Below are 20,368 nucleotides of genomic sequence, written 5' to 3'. Positions count from 1 at the left end.
CAAAGCATTTTTGAATGTTTTCTCATAGGATCTTTGCAACAATCCTTTGAGACTGGATCAGCTTCAGCTTAATACCTACAGAGAAACTAAGTGAGTGCCTGCTTGGGGTCACACCAAGCTTGCAAGCCAAGAAGCTGAGCAAATCTGGGTCTTCTCTGCCATAGTTACGAGCCGTGCAAGGGCTTGCAGTTTTCCCGGCACTTGTGCAGGCACCATCCCTTTGAATCCTCGGAGCCACGAGGCAGAGGTCGGGGCTTTCAGGTTCTGCGATATGTGTAGGCGGGGAAGCCGAAGCTCAGGGGTGGTCAGGGACTTGTGGGAGGCGGTGGGGCAAGGCAAGATCAAGCCCAGGCTCCTTCCTCCCCACCAGAGAGTCCCTGCCTTGACCAAAGGGTGGCCTCACCTGAAGGCCGGGGACCAAGGGGAAGGAGAAGGAATCAGGCTCGGGTTGCAGAGGAAGAACAGGGGATCTGTCCTGGGCCAACCCTGGTATAAGTCTGGTGCCACAAGTGGCCCTTGTGTGAGTGGCCTCGCTGCTTGCAAATTGCTAAAAATAAAATTCACAGTGGAATTTCCACTGAGGAGGAAACAGAAACACAGAAAACAGATTCCCAGCCCTGAGGGAACACTCGCTCTTCTGTCTGGGTCCGAGAAGTCTCTGGGTGTGTGGTGTTTCCCGGCCACGCCAGCTACTCAGGCCCTTTGTAGTGGGGTCACAGTGGGCCCTGGCAGGGGCCCCCCATTCAGAGACCTGGGGGCCTCTAAGCATATGTGTTAAGAGGGTGTCGGGAGCATGAGTGCCGCCTCTGTGCAGCCGCTGTGCGGAACAAAGAGGGTCTGAGCATGCCAGGCACTGCCCACCCTGCTGGGCTGGGCTCAGAGGCCAGCTGAGATTCTGCATGCCCAGGGGGCTGTTTCTGCTGGGCCTCAGCTACAGCTGAGGTGGGATACCCGACAATGACAAGGGAAACTTGGTCAGTGTGCTGCTGCCTGCCAGCTCCTGCCCTCCTCTGTAACTAGACCAGTTTCCTCTGTCAACCTCTGCCCAGCTCCACTGCCACCTCCTCCAGGAAGCCCTGCCTGAATCTCCTGGTCTTGCCCATTCCTGCTTTTCCATAGCACTGGGTGGATTTTAGCACTTAAGGCTGATGGTGTTATTAAGACATGCATAAAACATTTGGGGGGTGATCCCCCATTTGGAGGTAGCATAGAGAAGAAGTTACCAGCCTAGGAGGCATGAGTTGGAGCCTGGCTTTGCCCCCCATTTGCTACGTGATTTTGAGCCAGGGACGCCTCCTAACCGAGCGTAGCCAATATACTGTCCAGAACCTTCTGGACAGTAGGTTCATACCATCTAGCCATGTATCCATTCTCATTATATTAACAATAACTGGATACTTTCTGGACAGACCTTGTAGACCTATCAGTAAAACAGGGATATCACCACCACCCACCACACAGGATGTCACGGGATTGGTGAGATTATAGATGCAAACTGTCAAGTTCAGAAGTGTAAGCGTTCGGGGTTCATTTCCAGGTATCATGCTTCAAGAGACACAGATGAGTGGGAGCACATTTACTCCAAACGCACGGAGACCGGGCACAGACTCAAGATGGACGTGGTCAGTGTCCTTCCACAGAGGCAGGACTGACTCGGGAGATAGGAGGCTGACTTGCCTTTTATGGCCTCAAGGGAGACAGACTTCAGCTTAGTACCACTAAAGAGGAAAATGCTGCAATAGTCGTAGCCCCCAAGGTGGGGTGATTGTTTCATGGAGTCATGGGCATTCTGTCATTGGAAGGACATGGAGCCACATGGCGGGACTCCAGTACAGAGTGGGAACTAGGCTGGACGTCTTAGACTCCTGCCATTTTCTGATTCTAGAAAAAGCCAGGGCATTATTGTGAGCCACTGGTATCAGATGCCAGCTTACCTTTGACCTTCTCGAATGGGCCTCAGGGGGAAGAGGGCGAGAGAAACAATTCCATTTGTGGGTACTTGGCAGACAGGATTGAATGTTATTTTCCTGCCACTGGGTCCCCTACTTCACTGTCAAAGGAAGATCATCCCAGGCAAGAACCACGTCTCTAACTAGGTCAGTATTCATCCATTAATACCTGCCTCTTACATTGGGTCTGTGCTCTGGGCACTTCTTAGGGAGATATTAATCTAATGAAGTCAGAGGATGAGGACAAACCGATAAGCAGATGGCACAGAGAGTGTTTGCAGGGATGGGCGCCTTTGGGCTTAGCTCAGCAGGTCTGCCTTGTCTCCCTTTCCTGGGGTGCTCCAGACACACAGACAAATGTAGGAATCACCGTGTATGCAAAGTGGTGACTTATCACCAGCTGCTTTCCTATGGTCAAAAGTCCCCCAAAGTTCCCATCGGGGGCAGGAGCCAGAGGAGTCCCTGGTCCTTCCCCTCCGTGGCTTTGTGCAGGTGATGACACCACTGACTCACCCCTCCCCCAGCTTTCCACTGGGCTGTGGTGATGGCTGCACATGCCAGGGCAGCCAGCAGGGATGGGGCTGACGCTTCTTGGATCTTCCTGTGTTCGAGAGGCCTTTGCCCCCAGATGTAGCAGCAACCACTCCCAACCCACGGCCTATTAGGGCGCCTATAATTCCACCATTAGAGTCCCTTCATTTGGTTCGAGGCAGCAGGTTTCAAACTGTGCTCTGCATGGCCCTGGGAGTCCCCAGAATCACTCAGGGGCTGGGATAGGAGAAAGAAATGTGGTAACAAGGAGGACAGGGCTCTGGGCTCCCCTTCCATCAGAGCACTTCTACTTTCATCTGATTTCACTTTTAAAAAGATGAAAAAATTAAAGCCACTGGAGTTAAGACATAATAAAATGTCCTTATCTATATTATCCAAGATTCATACAATGCATGCCTATTAATTTTGTTAAGAGGAAAGAATAAAACAGGTTGGAAACAATAGTCCTGGAGCACGCAAGCAGGCAGGGCCTTAGGAAGCAGCCCGCTCGCCCCTCCCTTGTGCAGGTGGGGCACAGTGGCCCACAGAGCGTTGAGTCTGCTCCTGTCTCACACCCAGTCCACTAAGACAGCCAGATAGGGAGGCACAGGAAGTTACTCCATGATCAACGTATCATATTAACTCGTACCACGTTGTAGAGTGTAAAGTTCTAGGAAAATGCACTCGATGCTTATTATTATTCCCTGAGGGCCTGTTGGTGGAGGGGCTTGCCGAGAAGGGGATGGGAGAACCCTTAAAACTAGCTCTGGGTAGGGCAGAAAATTCCCCCAAACTCTCTGAATGAGAGGACCAGGGTGGAAAAGGGAAAAGGTGTGGCCTCGCCTGCCTGTGGTCCAGCAGATGGGAGGGAGAGCTGCCCTGGCAGCATTGACACCACAGTCCGGACATCACAGATTCTGGAAAGGCTCTGCAAAGCCAACTTAACTTCTTCATTTTACAGATGGAGCAACATGGCAATCGCCTCCAGCCATGCAGTGAACTACACAGAACCATCCCTGGGCACCAGGCTCCTGAGCCCTGGGCCATGGTTTGCTACAAGTAAAGAGCTTTGGCTGAAAGGTGCTGGCACCTCACTGCAGGGCAGGGGGCGCTGAGCAGTGAGACCCTGGCCACAGGAGAACTTCAGCACTGAGACTCCCCAGTGAGTCTTAGGGCCCACATGTAAACAAGAGGGTTAGATTTCGAGCAGTGATTCCTACATGTTTGGATTCACGGGCCAACATAAATTATTTTTCTAACTGAGAGATTAACATAGAGATTGCTATCTTTTTTATTTTACCTAGTAAAGGCTTTACCAGAAACTATCACCCACTCTCACATCATTTCATTTATATAAAGACACGTATAGGAAGGACATAATCTCAGAGCTAAGGTTGACTTTACAAATGGAAAGAATGTAGCTTTATATAAACTTATTTATATAAACTTTCCTCACTTTTATCATTTTGTTATGAACGGTAGGCATGGGTATGTTCTGGATGGCATGTGAGAACCTCCAGGATGGACAGATAACTAGGAGGGTCCTTCCAGCCCAGGAGGGCCAAAGTTCTAAACTGTAGTTCCTAAAAATGTCTCTTGGGCCCTCACACTTCCAAAGGCGCCTCTTATTCTTAGAAGCACAGCTTGGCAGAGCCAAGAGATGAGCTGGTAATGGCCTCTTTCTGCATGAGGGCAGATAAGGGCAAAAGGAATTATCTAGATCAGGAGTTGGTGAACTTTTTCTGTACAGGGCCAGATAGTAAATATTTTAGGCTTTGAAGTCTCTGTTGCCAGTATTCAACTCTACCATTGTGGGGAGAAAACAACCACAGACAACACATATATGAGTGGGCATGGCTGTGTACCAATAAAACTTTATTTATGGACACAGAAGTTTGCATTGGATATAATTTTCATGTATCCCTCTCTATCATTCTGTCTTTGATTTTTTTCAACCATTTAAAAACATAAAAACCATTCTTAGCTCATAGGCTGTACAAAAAAAGGTTGTGAGTCGGATTTGGCCCCAGAACTAAAGTTTGTGGACACCTGGTGTAGACCGTTGTTACCCTAAATGTATCACAGACCAGCCAGGTAGCTTTGGGCAAGATGTTTCACCACTGTGAACATCAGTCTCCTCACCACTTATAAAGCAAATTCAGTGCTGACTCAAGACAAGAAGGGAAGTGTCTGCCAGAGGCCAAATAGGCAGCTGCCTATTTGGCCTCAACCTAGAAAAATCAAGAAAATGGACAAATACTCTTTCCTGGATGTGCCAACATACCTTCTCCTGAGTCAGAAGGCTTCCTGGGCTTATGGGGTGGAGGTCGTCCCCTCTGCATTTGGGACAGATCCGATCTTCGCCATTCCTGGGGAAACATGAACAGATCCCTGAGTGAGGTTCTACAATGCCCTGGCACCATCCACTCTCCTGACAGCTCCAGAAGCCCAGACCTTGCCCAGTGTGGCAACTGACATCAATGATCATGCAGGTCCACGATCCTGGAGCCACCATTCCCAAACCTCAAAATGCGCTGAGCATCCCACGTTTTTCCTGAAGTTTTCAGGGAGCGTCCTGGGCAGCCAGACCTGGCCCCAATTGACTGGAAGCTATTATAGTCCTTACTTGCCCCGCTTAGTGTGAATATTTGTATGTTTCATTGCAGAAACCTTAATGAGCCTGATCATAGGGTGCTACCCCACTCTCTGCCAGAAGAATTACATAACGCACTGATTTGCTTTTCTAAAAAAAGTCTGAATTTCCAAACACATCTGACCCCCAGGGTTTAGGCAAGGGACTGTGGATGTGTAACTGTTTGCTCTTCTCAGCGTCCTCTATTTGGTTTTTGTCTCTTATTTTTAGTAATTACAGATGATCATGGCCTATTAGAACAAGCAGTGGCCTCAGAGACATCTAGCCTGGAGGTTCTTAATCAGGAGTGGGTGTTAGATTCTGACTGGGGTGACACATGGGCACCTGTGTTTTTACAAAGGTCCCAAGTGCTTCTGACCCACAGTGAGAGCTACTGACCCAGCCCATTTTACAGGTGAGGGAAATGAGGACCCAGGGGGCACGTAGATCTGCCAAGGTAGGGCGGGTCTGGACCTGGGCTGAGCAGAAGCTCTTCAGGCCTCAGGCCCCTCTGACCTCCAGCCGGCTTCCTCCTCCCTCCTCTGCCAGGTTTTGGAAGAACGGAGGGAAGCAAGGAGACCTGCCACCAAAGCCTGAGATGAGCCCCGAACATCAGCTTGATGGTAAAACCAGTCAAGCTTTGCTTCTCCACCCCCTGATAGCTCTCTACTGCTGCGACCTCCCCTCCCTCTTCTCACAGCCCCCCTTTGTCACCACATTTGAACTTCCCACTTGCCTGATTCAGCTTTCCCACCTTCTTAAGCTGTAAAACCCCAAACAAAAGGTCAACATGTGAGGCAGTTTAAGGGCATATTTGCCAGGAAACTGGCCTGGGGCAAGCTGATCTAATCTCTCTAATAGGATATTATTAATAGTACCCACCTCTCCAAGCTGTTCTGAGATTACTCAGCACACAGTAGGTGCATAATAGCTGTTCAAAGAGGGATGCTAATAATAGTATTGATGTCATACCTTTCTGGGTTATTAACATCTTAAATATAAATAAATACATATTTTGTCTATATCTATTAATATATATCTACCTTTGTCCCCTTTAAAAGGATTTCCAGTGAATAGTCTGAGGTGATGAGCAATATTGTGGAAGGAAATATATTTGTATAACAGTTTGGCATTTAACAAGGGTTTTATATTTGTTATATGAAATTTTTTGATTATTATTGATTGGTCCAATCTACTGACGATTATGTGAGGGAGAAAATAGCTTTATAGATAAGAAAGTTGTGGCTTCGGACATTAGCAGCTTGCACCAGGCCACACAGTAAGTAAATAGCCTAGCTGGGCCTAGAGGCTCTTCCTTGGCAGAGGCTGGCCTTGTACTGTGAGAGCTGACATCTTTCTGTGGCTACTTCTCCTTCCACCAACAGCCAGAGGGGCAGTGTCAGGGAGAGTGAGAAAAGGTGTGGAAACTGAGGTCCAGAGAGGTGAAGTCACCTGCCCAAAGTCACCTGCTTTCCTCACCCTCACCTCCCATCAGGCATCACTCCCCACCACCCCCTGTACTGTCTTCCCGTCCACCCTTTGCTCCTCTGTCCCCTCACCTCAGGTTCTCAGAGAGACAAGCTGTGCAGCAGAGAGCCCTGGGCTCTGTTGGGTCCTGGCAGACGGTGGGGGGACACCCAAAGGGAAACTCATTCTCATCAGGGGCTGGACGGGGGCTGCCGGCTGAGCTGGAGGCCATCCCGGGGTCCCAGGCCGGCCAGAGGGCCCGTCTGAGCTCTTCCAGGGCAGGGGACCAGCCCTGTGGAGTCTGTGATGACAGGAGAGGTGGGTCCTGGCCTGGGCCTCCCTCTCTGGTGAACAGGACTCTCTGATGACTTTATCTTCTCTCTGGCTTGTGTGGTTCAACGTCACAGCTGAGTCACGGCAGGGATGGGGCAGGAATTACCCTTTGTGGTGAAAAAAATCCCCTGGATGGTGACTGAAGGCTTCAGGAGTGTCCAGTCATTTTTCAGAGTGAGAAAAAGCAAGAAAGACAGTCAGAGAAAAAGAACCGTGTCACATACTTTCAGGAAGCACAGTTAGAGTTCCCCTGTCTGAGAGTTTGAGGCTGCCACTGGCTTCCTCTGCCTCCTCCCTGGGCACATCAGAGGAGAGGACCACTGCTGGCCACTTCTCTGTGTTCCCTGGTTCCTTCGAGCAGCCTGGAGTTCTCGGTGCGGGTGCTCACCTTCCTGGTAGAAATCCCCAGGGTCCTGGAGGCAGGTCCAAAAATTCAAGTTCTAGTGCTTTTGCTCTGCCCTGGTCAGCATCTGGGTGACCTCAGGTAAAAGTCACTTCCTCACAGTGGGTCTTGATTACCCCGTCTGTAAAAGAAAAAAAAAGGAGTTGCAACAGGTGGTCTCTGGGCTCTAAGATTTTGGGACCCCATGGCAAAGGCAACCAGAGGCAGCAGGAAGGCCTGTGATGACCCAACTCCTCTAGCATTCTGTACCAGTCGTGGTGATGACACAAGGCCCTCCTCTCCTTTGAAGTCCAAGGCCTTAGGACCACAGACTCCTCAGGGCCCTCCCCCACACCCCACTCAGGAAGTCATAGGTGGCTACATACTCGGTTCAGGCGCCACCACTTCCCTGCCCTGAGGAGAACAAAGCGCTAAACAAATACAAGACCACAGCAGCTGGTCTCAGCAGCCAAGCGGGATGTGTTAATGGATCCACATTTGCAGGAAAACTGAACTGTGGGAATGATGGCTCCTGCACGTCTGCTGTGTGCTGGGCAACATTTTCCCTCCAAATCCTTACAACAACCTGCCAGGAATTCTGCAGCTGTGTATAGGCTCAGAGAAGCAAGATGCCTGGTTCAAAGTCACACAGTCCCTAGTGAGTTCATACCAGGAGTGGGATTCATACCAGGGCTGTGGGGCTCCAAGCTCTGTGTTCTTCCACCTGCACAAGAGAGACACAAGGGAGCTTGGTAGAATCTTTACAGCCCAGGATGGAGATCAGAGTATCCCACTCATCTCTCTTATCAAATGGAGATGTCCCTGCACATCTGACCTGCTGGGCTACAGGGGCTTTGATAACTTTCACAGTGGTTTCAAATCATGCGTTTTGAGGTCAGACAGATCTGAGTTGGAATCCTGGGTCCACCATTTACTAGCTGTGGGCCGTGGGACATGGTCCTTCACTTCTCTGAACCTCAGTTTCCACATCTGTAAAATGGGACAATACCTACTTCACCCAACTCTTGTGATGACTTAATGAGATTGTAGGTGAAAGTGTGGCATGGTGTGTAGCCCAAGTGAAGTGCTCCAAAGGCTTTAACATTTTACTCAGATGTTGCCCACAGCCACAGCCCTTCCAGTTCTTCAAAATCAGGGGAAAGGGTTAAAATGGTAAATTATGCTTATACAGTGTTTTCACATCTATGAACTTTACTTGAACCTGATAGGTGGGCCAGGAAGGTCAGACATTGTAGTCTGACCCTAGATAAATTCAACCGTCCACCTTCCCTGGTATGACACCAGGGCTGCCAGGGGCGGCTGGCAAAGAGAGCACAGTACCCCGCCGCTGCAGTGTAAACCGGGAACTTCAGCCTCCCAGCAAATCCTGAGGCCTGCTTCAACACTACCAGGAAGTCACTCCCTTAACTGTACACCCTGAATCTGCAAACTCTCCTGCATGTCCACCTGTTTCCTCCTTCCCCTGACTTGGGACGGGAGAGGCACCCAAGACTTATCCACATCCTCTGGGTCCCTTTTGCTCCAGTCTCTTTTCTCTCCCCTCTGTCTTCAATGCCTTCCTCTCTACCTGCTCCTTCCCATCAGCATCAAAATATGCTCAAGCAGCTCTAATAATAAAAGTGGAAAATAATAGGTACTACTTTTCAGTGCTGCGTTAAGTAATTTTACAGACATCATCTCATCTAATTTTCACATGAATCCTATGAAACAGGTATTACCATCATCATCCCCATTATACAGATGAGGGAATTGAGGCACAGAGAGGTCAAGTGACTTAAGGTTTTACAGCTAGTGAACCCAGAGCCTGTACTCTAACCACACATGCTTTAAAACACTTCACCCTCATCTCAAATTCCTCTCCCATCTACTCTCTCTACTCACTTAACAGTGGAGTTTCTAGAAAAGATCGTCCACACAGGCGCTTGAATCTCCGGGGAATCATCTCCCCAGGGTTATAAATGTCAGGGTTGCCAAACACCCTGGGCTGGTCCCAGTTTCTACCCAACTAGCCCTCAGGCCAGCATCTGACAGGGCTCTTAGCCCTTCCTTCCGGGATCCCTCTTTTTCCCCGGCTTCCCACACCCCAGGGCAGGGGGCACATTTGCCCCCCTGCATCTCTGGCTGCTCCGTATTTATCTCCTTGACCCCCTCTCCTCTTCCACTCTGAACGTGCCTCGGCCCCATCTCCGTGGCTCCACCCGCGAGGGTCCACACGTGCGAGGGCTCTCTGCACCACCACAGCTCCCCAGGCTCCCACTCGTCCTTCGGGGCGCACCTGCACGCGTCCCCACTTTCCCTGGGAAGCCCGGCTTTGCGATCCCTCGCGCCCCGCCGGCGCCAGCGCAGACCCTGGTCGCCCGGCCCCGTGATGCCCGGTTGCCTGTCTGTGCCCTCAGCTCTGTCTGTGCGCCCCCCCGAGGGCGGGTGACTGTCGTCTCCCCACCGCCACATCTCCAGTGGCGAGCGCAACTCTGGGAGCAGCGCGGCGCCCGCCCGCGCCTGCTCAAGGCTGAAAGTGCTCCAGGGGTGCCGGGGCGCCCTCAGGAAGGGCTGGAGCAGTGCTGGGGCGGGATCGGCAGCCGCGATCGCAGGTCCCCGGCGGCCTTGAGGAGCCCCGGCCGGAATGCGCGGGAGCCGGGGCGGGGGCGGGCGGGGGTGCAGGGCGACCAACCTCCGCGCCGCCTGCGCTGCCTCCGCCGCCTGCGCTGCCTCCGCCGCCTGCCTGGGAGCTTCCGGTGGGGCGCGGGTGGCGCAGCCGGCGGAAGCGGGGAAGGCAGAGCCGGGAGCCGGGGACCGGGGTCCTGCTCCCGTGGCCGCCGCTGGGTCGAGCAAACGCTCCCCTCATGGGGAAACTGAGGCTGGGGTCTGGTCCTCGGCACCGCAGGCACTGTGCTCCCAGTAGTAACTACCACGCTTTCGTGCTCCTCCTCCACTCGCTGTGTTCCCGCCCGAGTGTGGTGCCTGCACATGCTAAGTTCTCAGTAACATGCTCTCTTAGTAAACTAGTGCAAACCTGGAACTTGAGCCCTCACCCTGGACCCCTGCCGGCCTGAAATCCCGAGTGAAGATGAGGTGAAAATTAGTAAAACCTGAGTCCTAGCTTTCTTGGATCCCTGCAAAGACCCCAGCACAGCGCCAGGCCCAAGCTTATTGGGTTGGAGCAATCAGTAAAGCGGTTCCGGGTGCTGTGCTTTTACAAAACTGGATACTTTAAGTACCCGGTTCTGTTTTAGTGTAAACACACACAAGGCTGCTATTCCCTATGCATTTGTGTATGTTAGTCAAAATAGTTATGGAGCTTAGTGTTGGGGCAGCATTTTAGTTTAAAAGCTACAAACAACCTTTATTTTTGCAAACTACCAATTTGGTAAAATCTCTCCATCAGGCCTCTTACACTCGTAGGACTGATAGCTGTGGGAGGGGTGAGGCTGCGCACCTTGTTGGTTTTGTTTCAACTCCTCAAAGGCACCCATTAAATTCTCTTTATGTATGTGCATATTATGTGTCCCTTTATGTCTTGACTCCCAACTGCATTCTAAGACCAGGGAACTATCTTTTACTTCTTTTGTTTATGTTTGTTTTTTAACCTTGGCTGCATATAAGTCTCTTACCCATCAGAGGCCAAGCTGTTGTCCCCCAGCTTCTGGTGGACAGGCTGGTGCTGCAGGACAGAGTGTCCTGAAGGTGAAAGGAGAACCACAGGATCTGCCTGCTTGTAGACCAGCAGAGGATCTCAGGAAGCCTCTAAGAGGGAATCTGCTATTTGTGGGAGGCTGACCAGAGGTGGCCTCTGGGGGGCCTTTTTTTTTTTTTATTTCATGTGGGGCCTTTTAATTCTAAGAGAGAAGGATTCAAAGAGTTCCTTAAATCTCTGATTTAAAAATTCATTGATTCTCAGTCCAATCCATCAAGTGAAGTTTCGCAAGGATTTGGGGCCTATAAAAGCCATCCTCTTGTCCCACCTCTCTCCCACCCACCCCTTCCTCTCTGCCCTAAGCCAGTGTAAGTGAAAAGAGCAGGCAGTCTGACCTCACTCTCTTCATGTGCCACATCCTGTTTTCAGATTAATGAGCTCATTTGCTGGAAATTTACCAAGGGAAATAGTTTAATTTTGGAAAGTACCAAAAACTTATCTGTAGTCACTCAGCTTAATTTGGGGGGCTCTTGAAATAGAGGGGCAACACCGGAGGACCTGTGAACACTTAGTTAGGGAATGGCAAGGCTACAGAAATTGAAAGCCAAACCCAGTGAGGCCGAGCCTGACTCAGAAAGCAAATAAAACCTTTCGGAGGCCACTCATCTCTACCCAATAGAATTTTTTCTTTTTCCTAAAAATAAGTTTAAAAAGAGAAATAGTCCATCTGGTCAAAACCTTAGATCTGGTGGTCTGACCATGGGGCCATGATTGAGGAACAAGAAAACAAACACAGGGAAGCAGGTAATGTTTGAGCCTCTCTTCTCATCCGTGTATGTTCGGCTTATTCTCAGAGGCACCAAAGGACTTTCGTTCTCCAGTTTTGCCCCTTTAGCTGTCAGACCCTTGACATTGAAGTTGTCTGTCTGGCCATTTAGCCTTTTGCGCTTGTGGCTCCTGCAAAGAACCCAATGGCCAGGAGGATTCTGAATAAAGCGTTATGAGCCATTCTGCATTGAAGGTGATAGAGCACAAGTGACATCCCCCCAGACTTTGCCTCTAAGTGTCCGACAACCTCCTGGCCTGCCCTATTTCCTGGAGTAGAGATTTATAATCTACTCTAAGTACAGAATAGAAAAATGGTGAAAACTGATAAGGCCCTGACAGTTTAGTACTGGAATGAAAGGAATTGTCTTATTTCTCTCCATCCCTGTCTGAAATCTGTAGTGATACACTGGAAGGAGCACTGCACTGTGAGTCAGAAGACTTGTGTTCAGTTGTGTGTGTGCACACCAAATAAATGAATGCTTAAGTAATAATTCAAGAAATTATAGTTCATAGACATTTTTTAGCAGAAAATGATCTTAAAGATCATAGAATGTGTTGGATTTTCAAACTTTGTATTAGCTGTAGGACTGTGTCTTCGAATACTCTCTCATATAGAGCCCAAGTTCACAAACAAGATAGAAGCAGAGATGCTCTGTTAAGCAGAGCAGGTGGCCAGGAACCTATGCGCTGGGCTTCTCTCCTTCCTACCTTGACCTCGGGGCTCTAGGTCCCCACAGGTGTGCACAATTTGAAAATCACGTACCTTATTTGAAGTCCCAGGTGTAGAAACTGGGATTCTCTCCGTGGCTTGCTTGCCTCTGCTGTCCAGCCCAGTCAATGTTTTCTCCAACAAAGGCGCTTTTACACGTGTTATAGTTCAGGACTCTGGTAGCCAACGGCGTGGCTGGAGAAGGGAGAGAGTACACTGGCCTGGGTCATTGACCCTCCAAGAAGAAGCAGGACCAGTCTGGAGCTGAAACATCTTGAGAACTAGGGCCTGAGATTGTGGTCAAAATAACAATGACGATAATATCTTAATGACTACCTTTAATTTAATGTCAGACACTGCTCTAAGCACATTATATGTATTGCTCCGTTTAATTTTTGTAACACCACCAAGAAGTGGTGAGAAAACTATTTTCTCTTTTCAGATGAGAAAACTAAGGCTTAAAGACCTAAGTAACTTCCTCAAGGTCAAGCAGCCAGCAGTTGGCAGTGCTGGGAGGGGAAGAGCATTCACTTCAGGATTGGTGTGCTTTTCCCTCCTGTCCAGACCAAGCTGGGATCTCACCTAGTTCCCTCACTGGCAAGCCTCGATTTGTCTTCCCACTCTGGGCCTCAGTTTCCTCATTTGTCAGGTAACAAGATATCCTCAAGGATCCTTTGCACATTGACACTCTTAGTTTACAAAATCAAGGCTTGGGGTACGGGTAGGTGCTGTGGGGCTACTTGACTCCTCATCTCAGTTCAATACGCCAGCTCACTCTTCAGCCTCTTAATTCTTGACATTTAACTAGAGATGGATCCCTGAGCCATTGTGACTCACATTTCCATTTACGTGTCAGGTAGAGTCTTTCGTGGGAGGAGACTGGGAGAGAAGGAAATTGAGAGTCTAATCTGGGGGGAGGCAAGGCTTCATGGAGGGGGGAAGATATTTTGATTGACTTTGCCCATGTATTTATTGAATACCTGTAATAATAGGTTAGGCCATAAGCATGGCCCCAGATTACAGCTGTGAGTGAGACAAAGTTCCTAGTCTCTTGCTGGCCATCTCCTAGAGCAGGATGATGCAAATGGCACTAGTAAATAAATCCAGTAGCTAATGACAGCCATTTGGGTATGCTCCTGTCTGTCAACAACCCTTAAAACGTGGAACCCAGAGTGGCTATCACTCCCTCAACCCCAGCCTGCCCTTATCTTCTTTCTTTTCATTGCCAGCACCATGCCTTGTCTCTGTCATACTCCCGGCTGTGTTCAGTAAAAACAATTAGTGAACAGCTTTCCTGTTAGCATCATCTTAATCTCCCCTGATAACTTCTGATTCCTGAACCAGGACATTTAATTAAACAGATGATTACAGGCTATCAGCAACCTACTAGATTAGAAGACCAAATGGTACTGGGTTCTTCAAGCCAAATTCAATATCTCCCTGTGGTACCTTACATAGTACTGATATTAACAACAAAACAAAGAAATAGACCAAATGATCTTGTAAAAACTGTAGCATATCATATGTATTTTTTGCTTTGGTTTAATGATTAAAAACATCCCAAGTTTCCTTCTGTTAATCTCTATCTTGGTTCTTATTACACATATTATAACTGGCAATTTGAAAATGCCTGTTTACAGGTTTTTTCTTTCTGCCCCTGTAGAATTATAAATATATGAAATTACAGGAATATATAAAACTATGTATATGAATATATGAAATTAAATGGACTAAAGTCATAAAAGTAAAGCTGTGTCTAATTTCTTCATTATTGTTTTCCCTGGCATAGCACAATGCTAAGTTCACAGGAGATATTCAAGAAATACATGTTCATGAAGCGAAGTGGGTGAGTGAGAAAAAAAAAAGCAAAGAAATACGTGTTTGATCAATGACTAATATGAAAGACACTATTAATAAACATTTTTACATAAAATAACAATAATTACTGATGATTTCACTATCATCGGAAAACACTGAGTAAGTATCTTTGACCTAGGTTTTTCCTGGGTCTTATGAAGTGAGAAGTAGCATTCTAGCAAAAATTTGGAAAGAAATCTGGGTTTGTTTTTGGAAGGGAGTTTCTATGTCTGGTGACTTTCCCTATCTCAACAGATTTCCAGATTTTGAGAAAAGAAACAGAACACCTCCCAAATTATTTGAATTGTAGGCACCAAGCTATCTTTGGGGTTTTTCTAATTGCTTATGGGACTGGCCACTTTGATGATACAATGGGGATTTCAATTTTTGATGGGGGTGCCAGTGACACCCATGGTCAGGTGATGTGGCCCAGGGGAAGAGCTTGGCAGATGAACCTTTGTTAAAGACCAGCTCTAAGATGCCCCTAATGAGGAAGGTGTTAATACTAGCCAACTCACTGCTTCTCTTTGCAGTCTCTGGCCACCCATGTGCCCTGTTTTAAGAGACTGTTTGCTGTATGTCAATTCCTTCTTTCCTGGCCTCTGGAAACAAAGACTTTCCCCAAGGGAATACACTACCCTGGGGCTATTTGCTGAGCTGCAGAATTACTGCTCTTCCTTCACACTTAGGTTGTGAGGCTCAGGTTTCCTGGCTGCTGGCTAATGCAGAACAAGAATTACTTGGTGTTCTAGCTCAACAGCAGTCAACATCTGGCTGAGGAGGGGTGCAGCCTGGTGGTCCTCATCTCACTCCACTCTGAAGACTCATCCTGAGGGAGAAAATTCAAGGAGTGGAGGGAGCTCTTCCTCCAAAATCAGATCTACTTCTGATGTTGACCTAGGGCTGCGGAGAAGTGCCCTCCCACCCTCGGGCCTTATTTTCTCACCTGCTAAATGGGAGCATGACTTCACTGTGAATCAGTTTAATCACTTAAACTTTAATCATTCCAACCCTGCTGCTGGGGAAGAGGCACAAATCTCCCACCTGTCTAGGGGCCACTCTCCCCATCTTGACTTGGGGTGGTGCCAGGACCCCCTGTACAAGATGCTGGAAGTTTCCATTAGAGGCCTGGTCTTTTGGGAATCCAGATCTTTTTTTTTTTTTTTTTAAGGGAAGCTATGTGAAAAAGCTCCTCTGATGGATTTCTTTCAGAGATCAAGTCAGGCAAATTCCCAGCACAAGCCAAGTCTTGGGAGCAAGAATGTGGGGTGTGAGCAAGTGGCTAAGAACTAGGGCTGCAGCTCCCACTCCTGCAAAGAATGCCCAAGTTAGGGGCCCAGAGAGTTGTGAAAGTGGGGTTGGTATTAATATTTGCTCATCTCTTCTGACCTCCTTGTCTTACAAAAGGGGAAATGGGGGCCCAGAGGGGGAAAGGAGCTTGCACGGCAAGTCAGGGGTCCAGAAGCCTCTTCCTCTATGTTCTGGTCCCCTATTGTCCCAAAATGTCTCAGCAATGCCCTGTCCCTTTATTCCTGCATTCATTTCTCCTTGGATATCTCTCCACGAGACTGAATTTGCTGAGGGCCAAGGAACAGGGCATATACGTCTTTGTAGGCCCCCATGTGCCTAGCCTTCATCTTGCACACGGTGGGGCCCAGTAAATACCTTTCAAGAGGGACTTACCTGCCATCCTAAGAGGATCCAGGGATACTAGGAAAATATCAATCCTACCTGTCACACCTGTGGGTTCCCCAAATGTATTTAAAAATAATTAAAAACACATATATTTTTAGCTTCTATCATGAGCCTTTTTGCTAATTTTTATAAGAATCCTGGCATATACATCTAGCAACACTTTCTGGGGAAATCATTTGTCTTAATCATTTCAGATCTATACTTGAGACTTTTTTTTTTTTAATGCTAAACCAAATAGATAAGAAAAGCCATTCTAACTGCCATCCTCGGTTACTATCTTCTGTAAGTAGTGCCTCTCTGCACAGCCAGAGAGCCTCGGGTAGGGCCCATAGCTCTCTCTGGCCTCTGTGATTGCTGAAACCGGAGCTGCTGGGGGAGGCCTGGAGCCCTGGCACCAGTTCCTGCCCAGTCCTGCTTTTCCTTTCACAGAGAACATGTCTGCACACAAGCTCTCCTGAGCAGCCTTGGAACCCCTCCAAGGACGGCCCTGGAGACTGGCCAGGAGGGAGGGTGCCCCTGGGAAGGACACATCTATTAGGAAGCAGAGGCTGTGGCAGGCAGGCACACTCATGCACATGCTCGCAGGACAGCCAGCTCATCCAAGGTTTCAAAAGAAACTGAAAATCTGAATTTTTATGTGAAATGTCTTGATTTTTAGAATACTCCATGAGCCAAAAAACAAACCCAAACCAATGGGCATCGCTGCAAGCCATGTCTGTGGGCCACTATTTGCAGCCTCTGGTAGAGCCTGGCACTCCATGAAAACAACATAAGCAGATGTGTGAATATGCCCACGTGTAACTCACATGGGCCATACACATCATTCATCTAGATGCAGTCCCTACACACACAATGATAGAGACCATCAGTGAACGCTGATAGGCATACACTATATTTTAGGATGTGGTTTTAATATTTGCACTTTCCAGCTAAGGAGACTGAATGTCAGAGAAATCTTCAAGATCGTGTAGCTAGTGGGTAGACTCGAATCCCAGGCTGCCTTACCATAAAGCCGGTGTTCTGAACTGCCATATAAGCCACCTCCCAGGTGCTTGCACTCTGAGTTGAAATTGCCTGTTCCTTTGTATCCCTCACCAAATTAAGCTTCATGAGTTGAGGGACTGTGTTTAATTTGCTGTTGCATCCCAACACTTGGCACTGTGGCTAGCAGAGCATAGAAGATGTTTAATAAATACTCATGGGATTGTACCCACAAGCACACATAAACGTGTACATACATGGCACAGATAAACCCACATAACCCCACTGTGCACAAGAACATGTGCTCACCCACATTCACACTGCCCGCCTCCTTCTCCCACCTCCCAGGGCATTGGAACCTTAGCTGGGGCACCCTAAGCTCCCCCTGCCAGCCCCCTGCCAGCCTTGCCCAAGCTTTTGCAAATAGTTTCCTGGAAATCTTGAGACGGCTGTGGTGTTCTTTTTTCCTAACTCAGGAGACAACTCAGCAGTTTTGCTTTTTAAAGTCTGGGACTCATAAACCTGGAATCCTTTCTTCATTTTTTCCACTAGAATTTTCCTTGGCCTGTTGCCTTTCCCCAGGGGCCTTGGCTGAGAGGTTACACTCAAAGCGCCCTCTGCCGGGCACCATCCTCCCAACCTGGAGGGGATGGAGGTGACTGCTTTACAGATGGGAATACCAAGTCAGATAGTGGTAGTGAGAGAGGTAGGGGATATGGGCTTATTCCAAGTGTGTGCAAATGTGTATTACTCGTAAGTGGTCTTTTGTGATTTTTTTTCATTGTTGAAAATAATAAAAGAAGAAATGGCTTCCAGAGCTCAGATGAAAGCCCTCTGCTCTCCCTAGGGCCCCTGTGTGGAGCAGATGACAGAAGTTTGGGAACTTCACCTGAATCGACTTTACCCTTGAGTCTCCACCACATTTAATGGGTGAGGAAACACACATGGAGAGATGTTGGGGAAAGGGGCGGGAGGAATATTTATTGAGCATCTGCTATGTGCTAGTTTTGCTTACAGATGTCTATCATTTAATCTTCCCAAGCAACCTTGTGAGGTAGATGGTTTTGTTTCCATTTTACAGTTTAAGACACAAGGCCTAAGTGAGGTCGCAAGATCAGAAAGTGAAGGGGGAAGAGCTGGAATTTGAATCCAAACCTGCCGTTTTCTTGGCTTTGCAGCCTCCTGGATTTTTCCCATTTGGCTCCCGGTCTGAATTCAGTGGGGCCCACGGCAGAGTCTTTGTGGCTGGACTCATCAGAGGCAAGGGTTCTTTGGTCCTCCTGCTCAGGAAGAGGAGCCCTTCTCCTTGGGCTCTCCAGAAAGCCGTGCTCAGGTGCATTGCGAAAAGGGCCAAGCAGCCCCATCAGGCCTTTGAAGCCAAGGGCCACAGAGCTGGGAGTAGGGTCCTGGACTGGCAGCTGTGCCAAAGCCCCTTTACTAACAGTAAAAGACAGGATTGGACATCTTTATAAACTGAACACGAGAGGCTCCAAAGGGCAGGGGTTTTCCTGGAAAAGAAAGCAAATCCTGGAAGGTTTTTGTTTTATTTTTCTTCCTAATGGGACCCTGGTTAATGACTCAAGGAAATGAAGAACATGTTTCACCGAGAGTTAGTTACTATCTTCCCTGATCCATCCTTTATCCTGCTGCCCTGTTCAGAAACTTTCAAAACTTTTCACTTCCTGCTGGAACAAATCCAAACCCTATATCTTTTTCATTTTTGGTCCAGCTTGGCCTTATCTTCCACTTGTCTCATTTAAACAAACTACCTAAGGGTTTCTGTCCACACCTCCCTTGACTCCCACTGCCGGGCATTTGCTCACATCATTTCTTCTCTCTGAAATGACTTCATTTCAATGTATTCAAAATCTTAGTCATTCTTCAAGTCCCAGCACAGAGGCCACCTGCTCCATGGAGCCTTCTCCACTGAACCCAGCAGAAACTATACTGCCTGACCTCATCTTATGGGTACATGTTACAATTCCCCTAATAGATTAATCCCATGAGAAACAGTGTTGGATTCATCTTTGACTCCCCCATATGTGGGCATGCACACATGTGCATGTGTGTGTATATGTGCATGTGCATGCATGCACTTTATACTGCTTAGCTGTATGGTACTGTAGAAAGAGTCCAGAGACCCTCAGCTCTGTCATTAGAAAATTAAAGTTGAATGAAGATTTTGTTGGAAAGAGCTTGTGATGAGATGTGTTTTCCATTTCTTCTCAAGTCAAGACAGAGGGGCATGATGGAGTTTGCTTAGAGAACTTAACAGTAATGCCAATGGTAGTTTCAGGAGGGGATACGTGTTGGGCTCTGTCTCATGGCGGCATCTGACAGCCACCCGAGAAATCTAAAAGGTGAGAGATGGGCACCATCTTGGACAAACAAGACAGAAGAGAGATGGTTCTGCTCCAATCAGCCTGAACTTCCAAAGCTGGTTTGGGCAAAGGATGCTGTCCCCATGGACTAGAAGTGGACCATGCACGAGAAGAGCTGATGTGAAGGCCTCTTAGGGCTGTCCAACAGGGGGAACAAACTGAAGGCACTGCTGGATTTCCAGGACTGCAGGAGGAATGAACAATGGATTCGGGGCAGTGCAATGCTCCTGTAGTGGTGAGAGGTCCTTAGAGATTGGGAGGAGTGTCTAAAGACCCATGGTCATGCCCACACAAGAGTCAGCTTTAAAGCCCTTGAAAGCCATTTCACAGTAGTACTGGTCAAGTACTCTCCTGCTCCCCTTTCTTCTACCTCTCCTCCCTACCCTAGCCCTCTAGCCCTGGAGAGGTCAGAAGTCACAGTTAGCTTGCACAGCAACGTCAATATACTTAACACTACTGAACTATTTACTTAGATCTGATTAAGATGGTAAATTTTATGGTATGTATTTTTTATTTGTTACTACAATATCAACAAAAAGAAGCTGCCCCAGTTGTCAAACTGAGGAGGGAGTTCTGGGGAGAGAAGCAGCTGCTTATGACACTATTCCCAGCTCTAGGGGGTCCCACCTGCAGCAAGCCCTGGTTGGGAGAGGAGGGAAGATTAAATTTTAAATCAAGTTTGGAATTTAGCTTTTGTATGAGACTGAACATTTAATTTATCAATAGAGTTATTTGGTGACAGAAGTGATCACAGGACTTTTTACTTCCTAAGAGTGATGAGAACAGTCATAAGATACTTGAGTTTTCCTTAAAGGACAGAGAAAGGACTTCTCTCCCTTCCCTCTGAACAAGTCTTTATAAGGGGGTTAGAAGAGAAAATCAAGTTGACTTACGAATATACACAGTGAGTCTCATTTACTCAACATAGCAATTATATTTGCTATTGTAAAATAGGATCTAGTCTTTCA

General features: G+C 48.1%; 1 protein-coding gene across 1 annotated transcript in view; it reads right to left on the bottom strand.

Moving 5' to 3' along the window:
- The window catches only part of TRAF1 (TNF receptor-associated factor 1), a 50,858-nt gene that overhangs the window by 16,852 nt on the left and 13,638 nt on the right, over positions 1 to 20,368 (bottom strand). Inside the window, exons 2-6 of the mRNA XM_012664415.1 lie at positions 12,541 to 12,681; positions 7,983 to 8,018; positions 7,301 to 7,436; positions 6,672 to 7,058; positions 4,765 to 4,849 (exon numbers count right to left, since the gene is read on the bottom strand). Of these exons, the coding sequence (XP_012519869.1) occupies positions 4,765 to 4,849; positions 6,672 to 6,811 (225 nt within the window). The 5' untranslated portion in view covers positions 6,812 to 7,058; positions 7,301 to 7,436; positions 7,983 to 8,018; positions 12,541 to 12,681. The remainder of the gene's footprint in view (positions 1 to 4,764; positions 4,850 to 6,671; positions 7,059 to 7,300; positions 7,437 to 7,982; positions 8,019 to 12,540; positions 12,682 to 20,368) is intronic.

This window comes from Propithecus coquereli, unplaced genomic scaffold (assembly GCF_000956105.1).
Source record: "Propithecus coquereli isolate 6110/MARCELLA unplaced genomic scaffold, Pcoq_1.0 Scaffold89, whole genome shotgun sequence".
NCBI lineage: Eukaryota > Metazoa > Chordata > Mammalia > Primates > Indriidae > Propithecus > Propithecus coquereli.
This window is presented reverse-complemented; position numbering and strand designations above follow the sequence as displayed.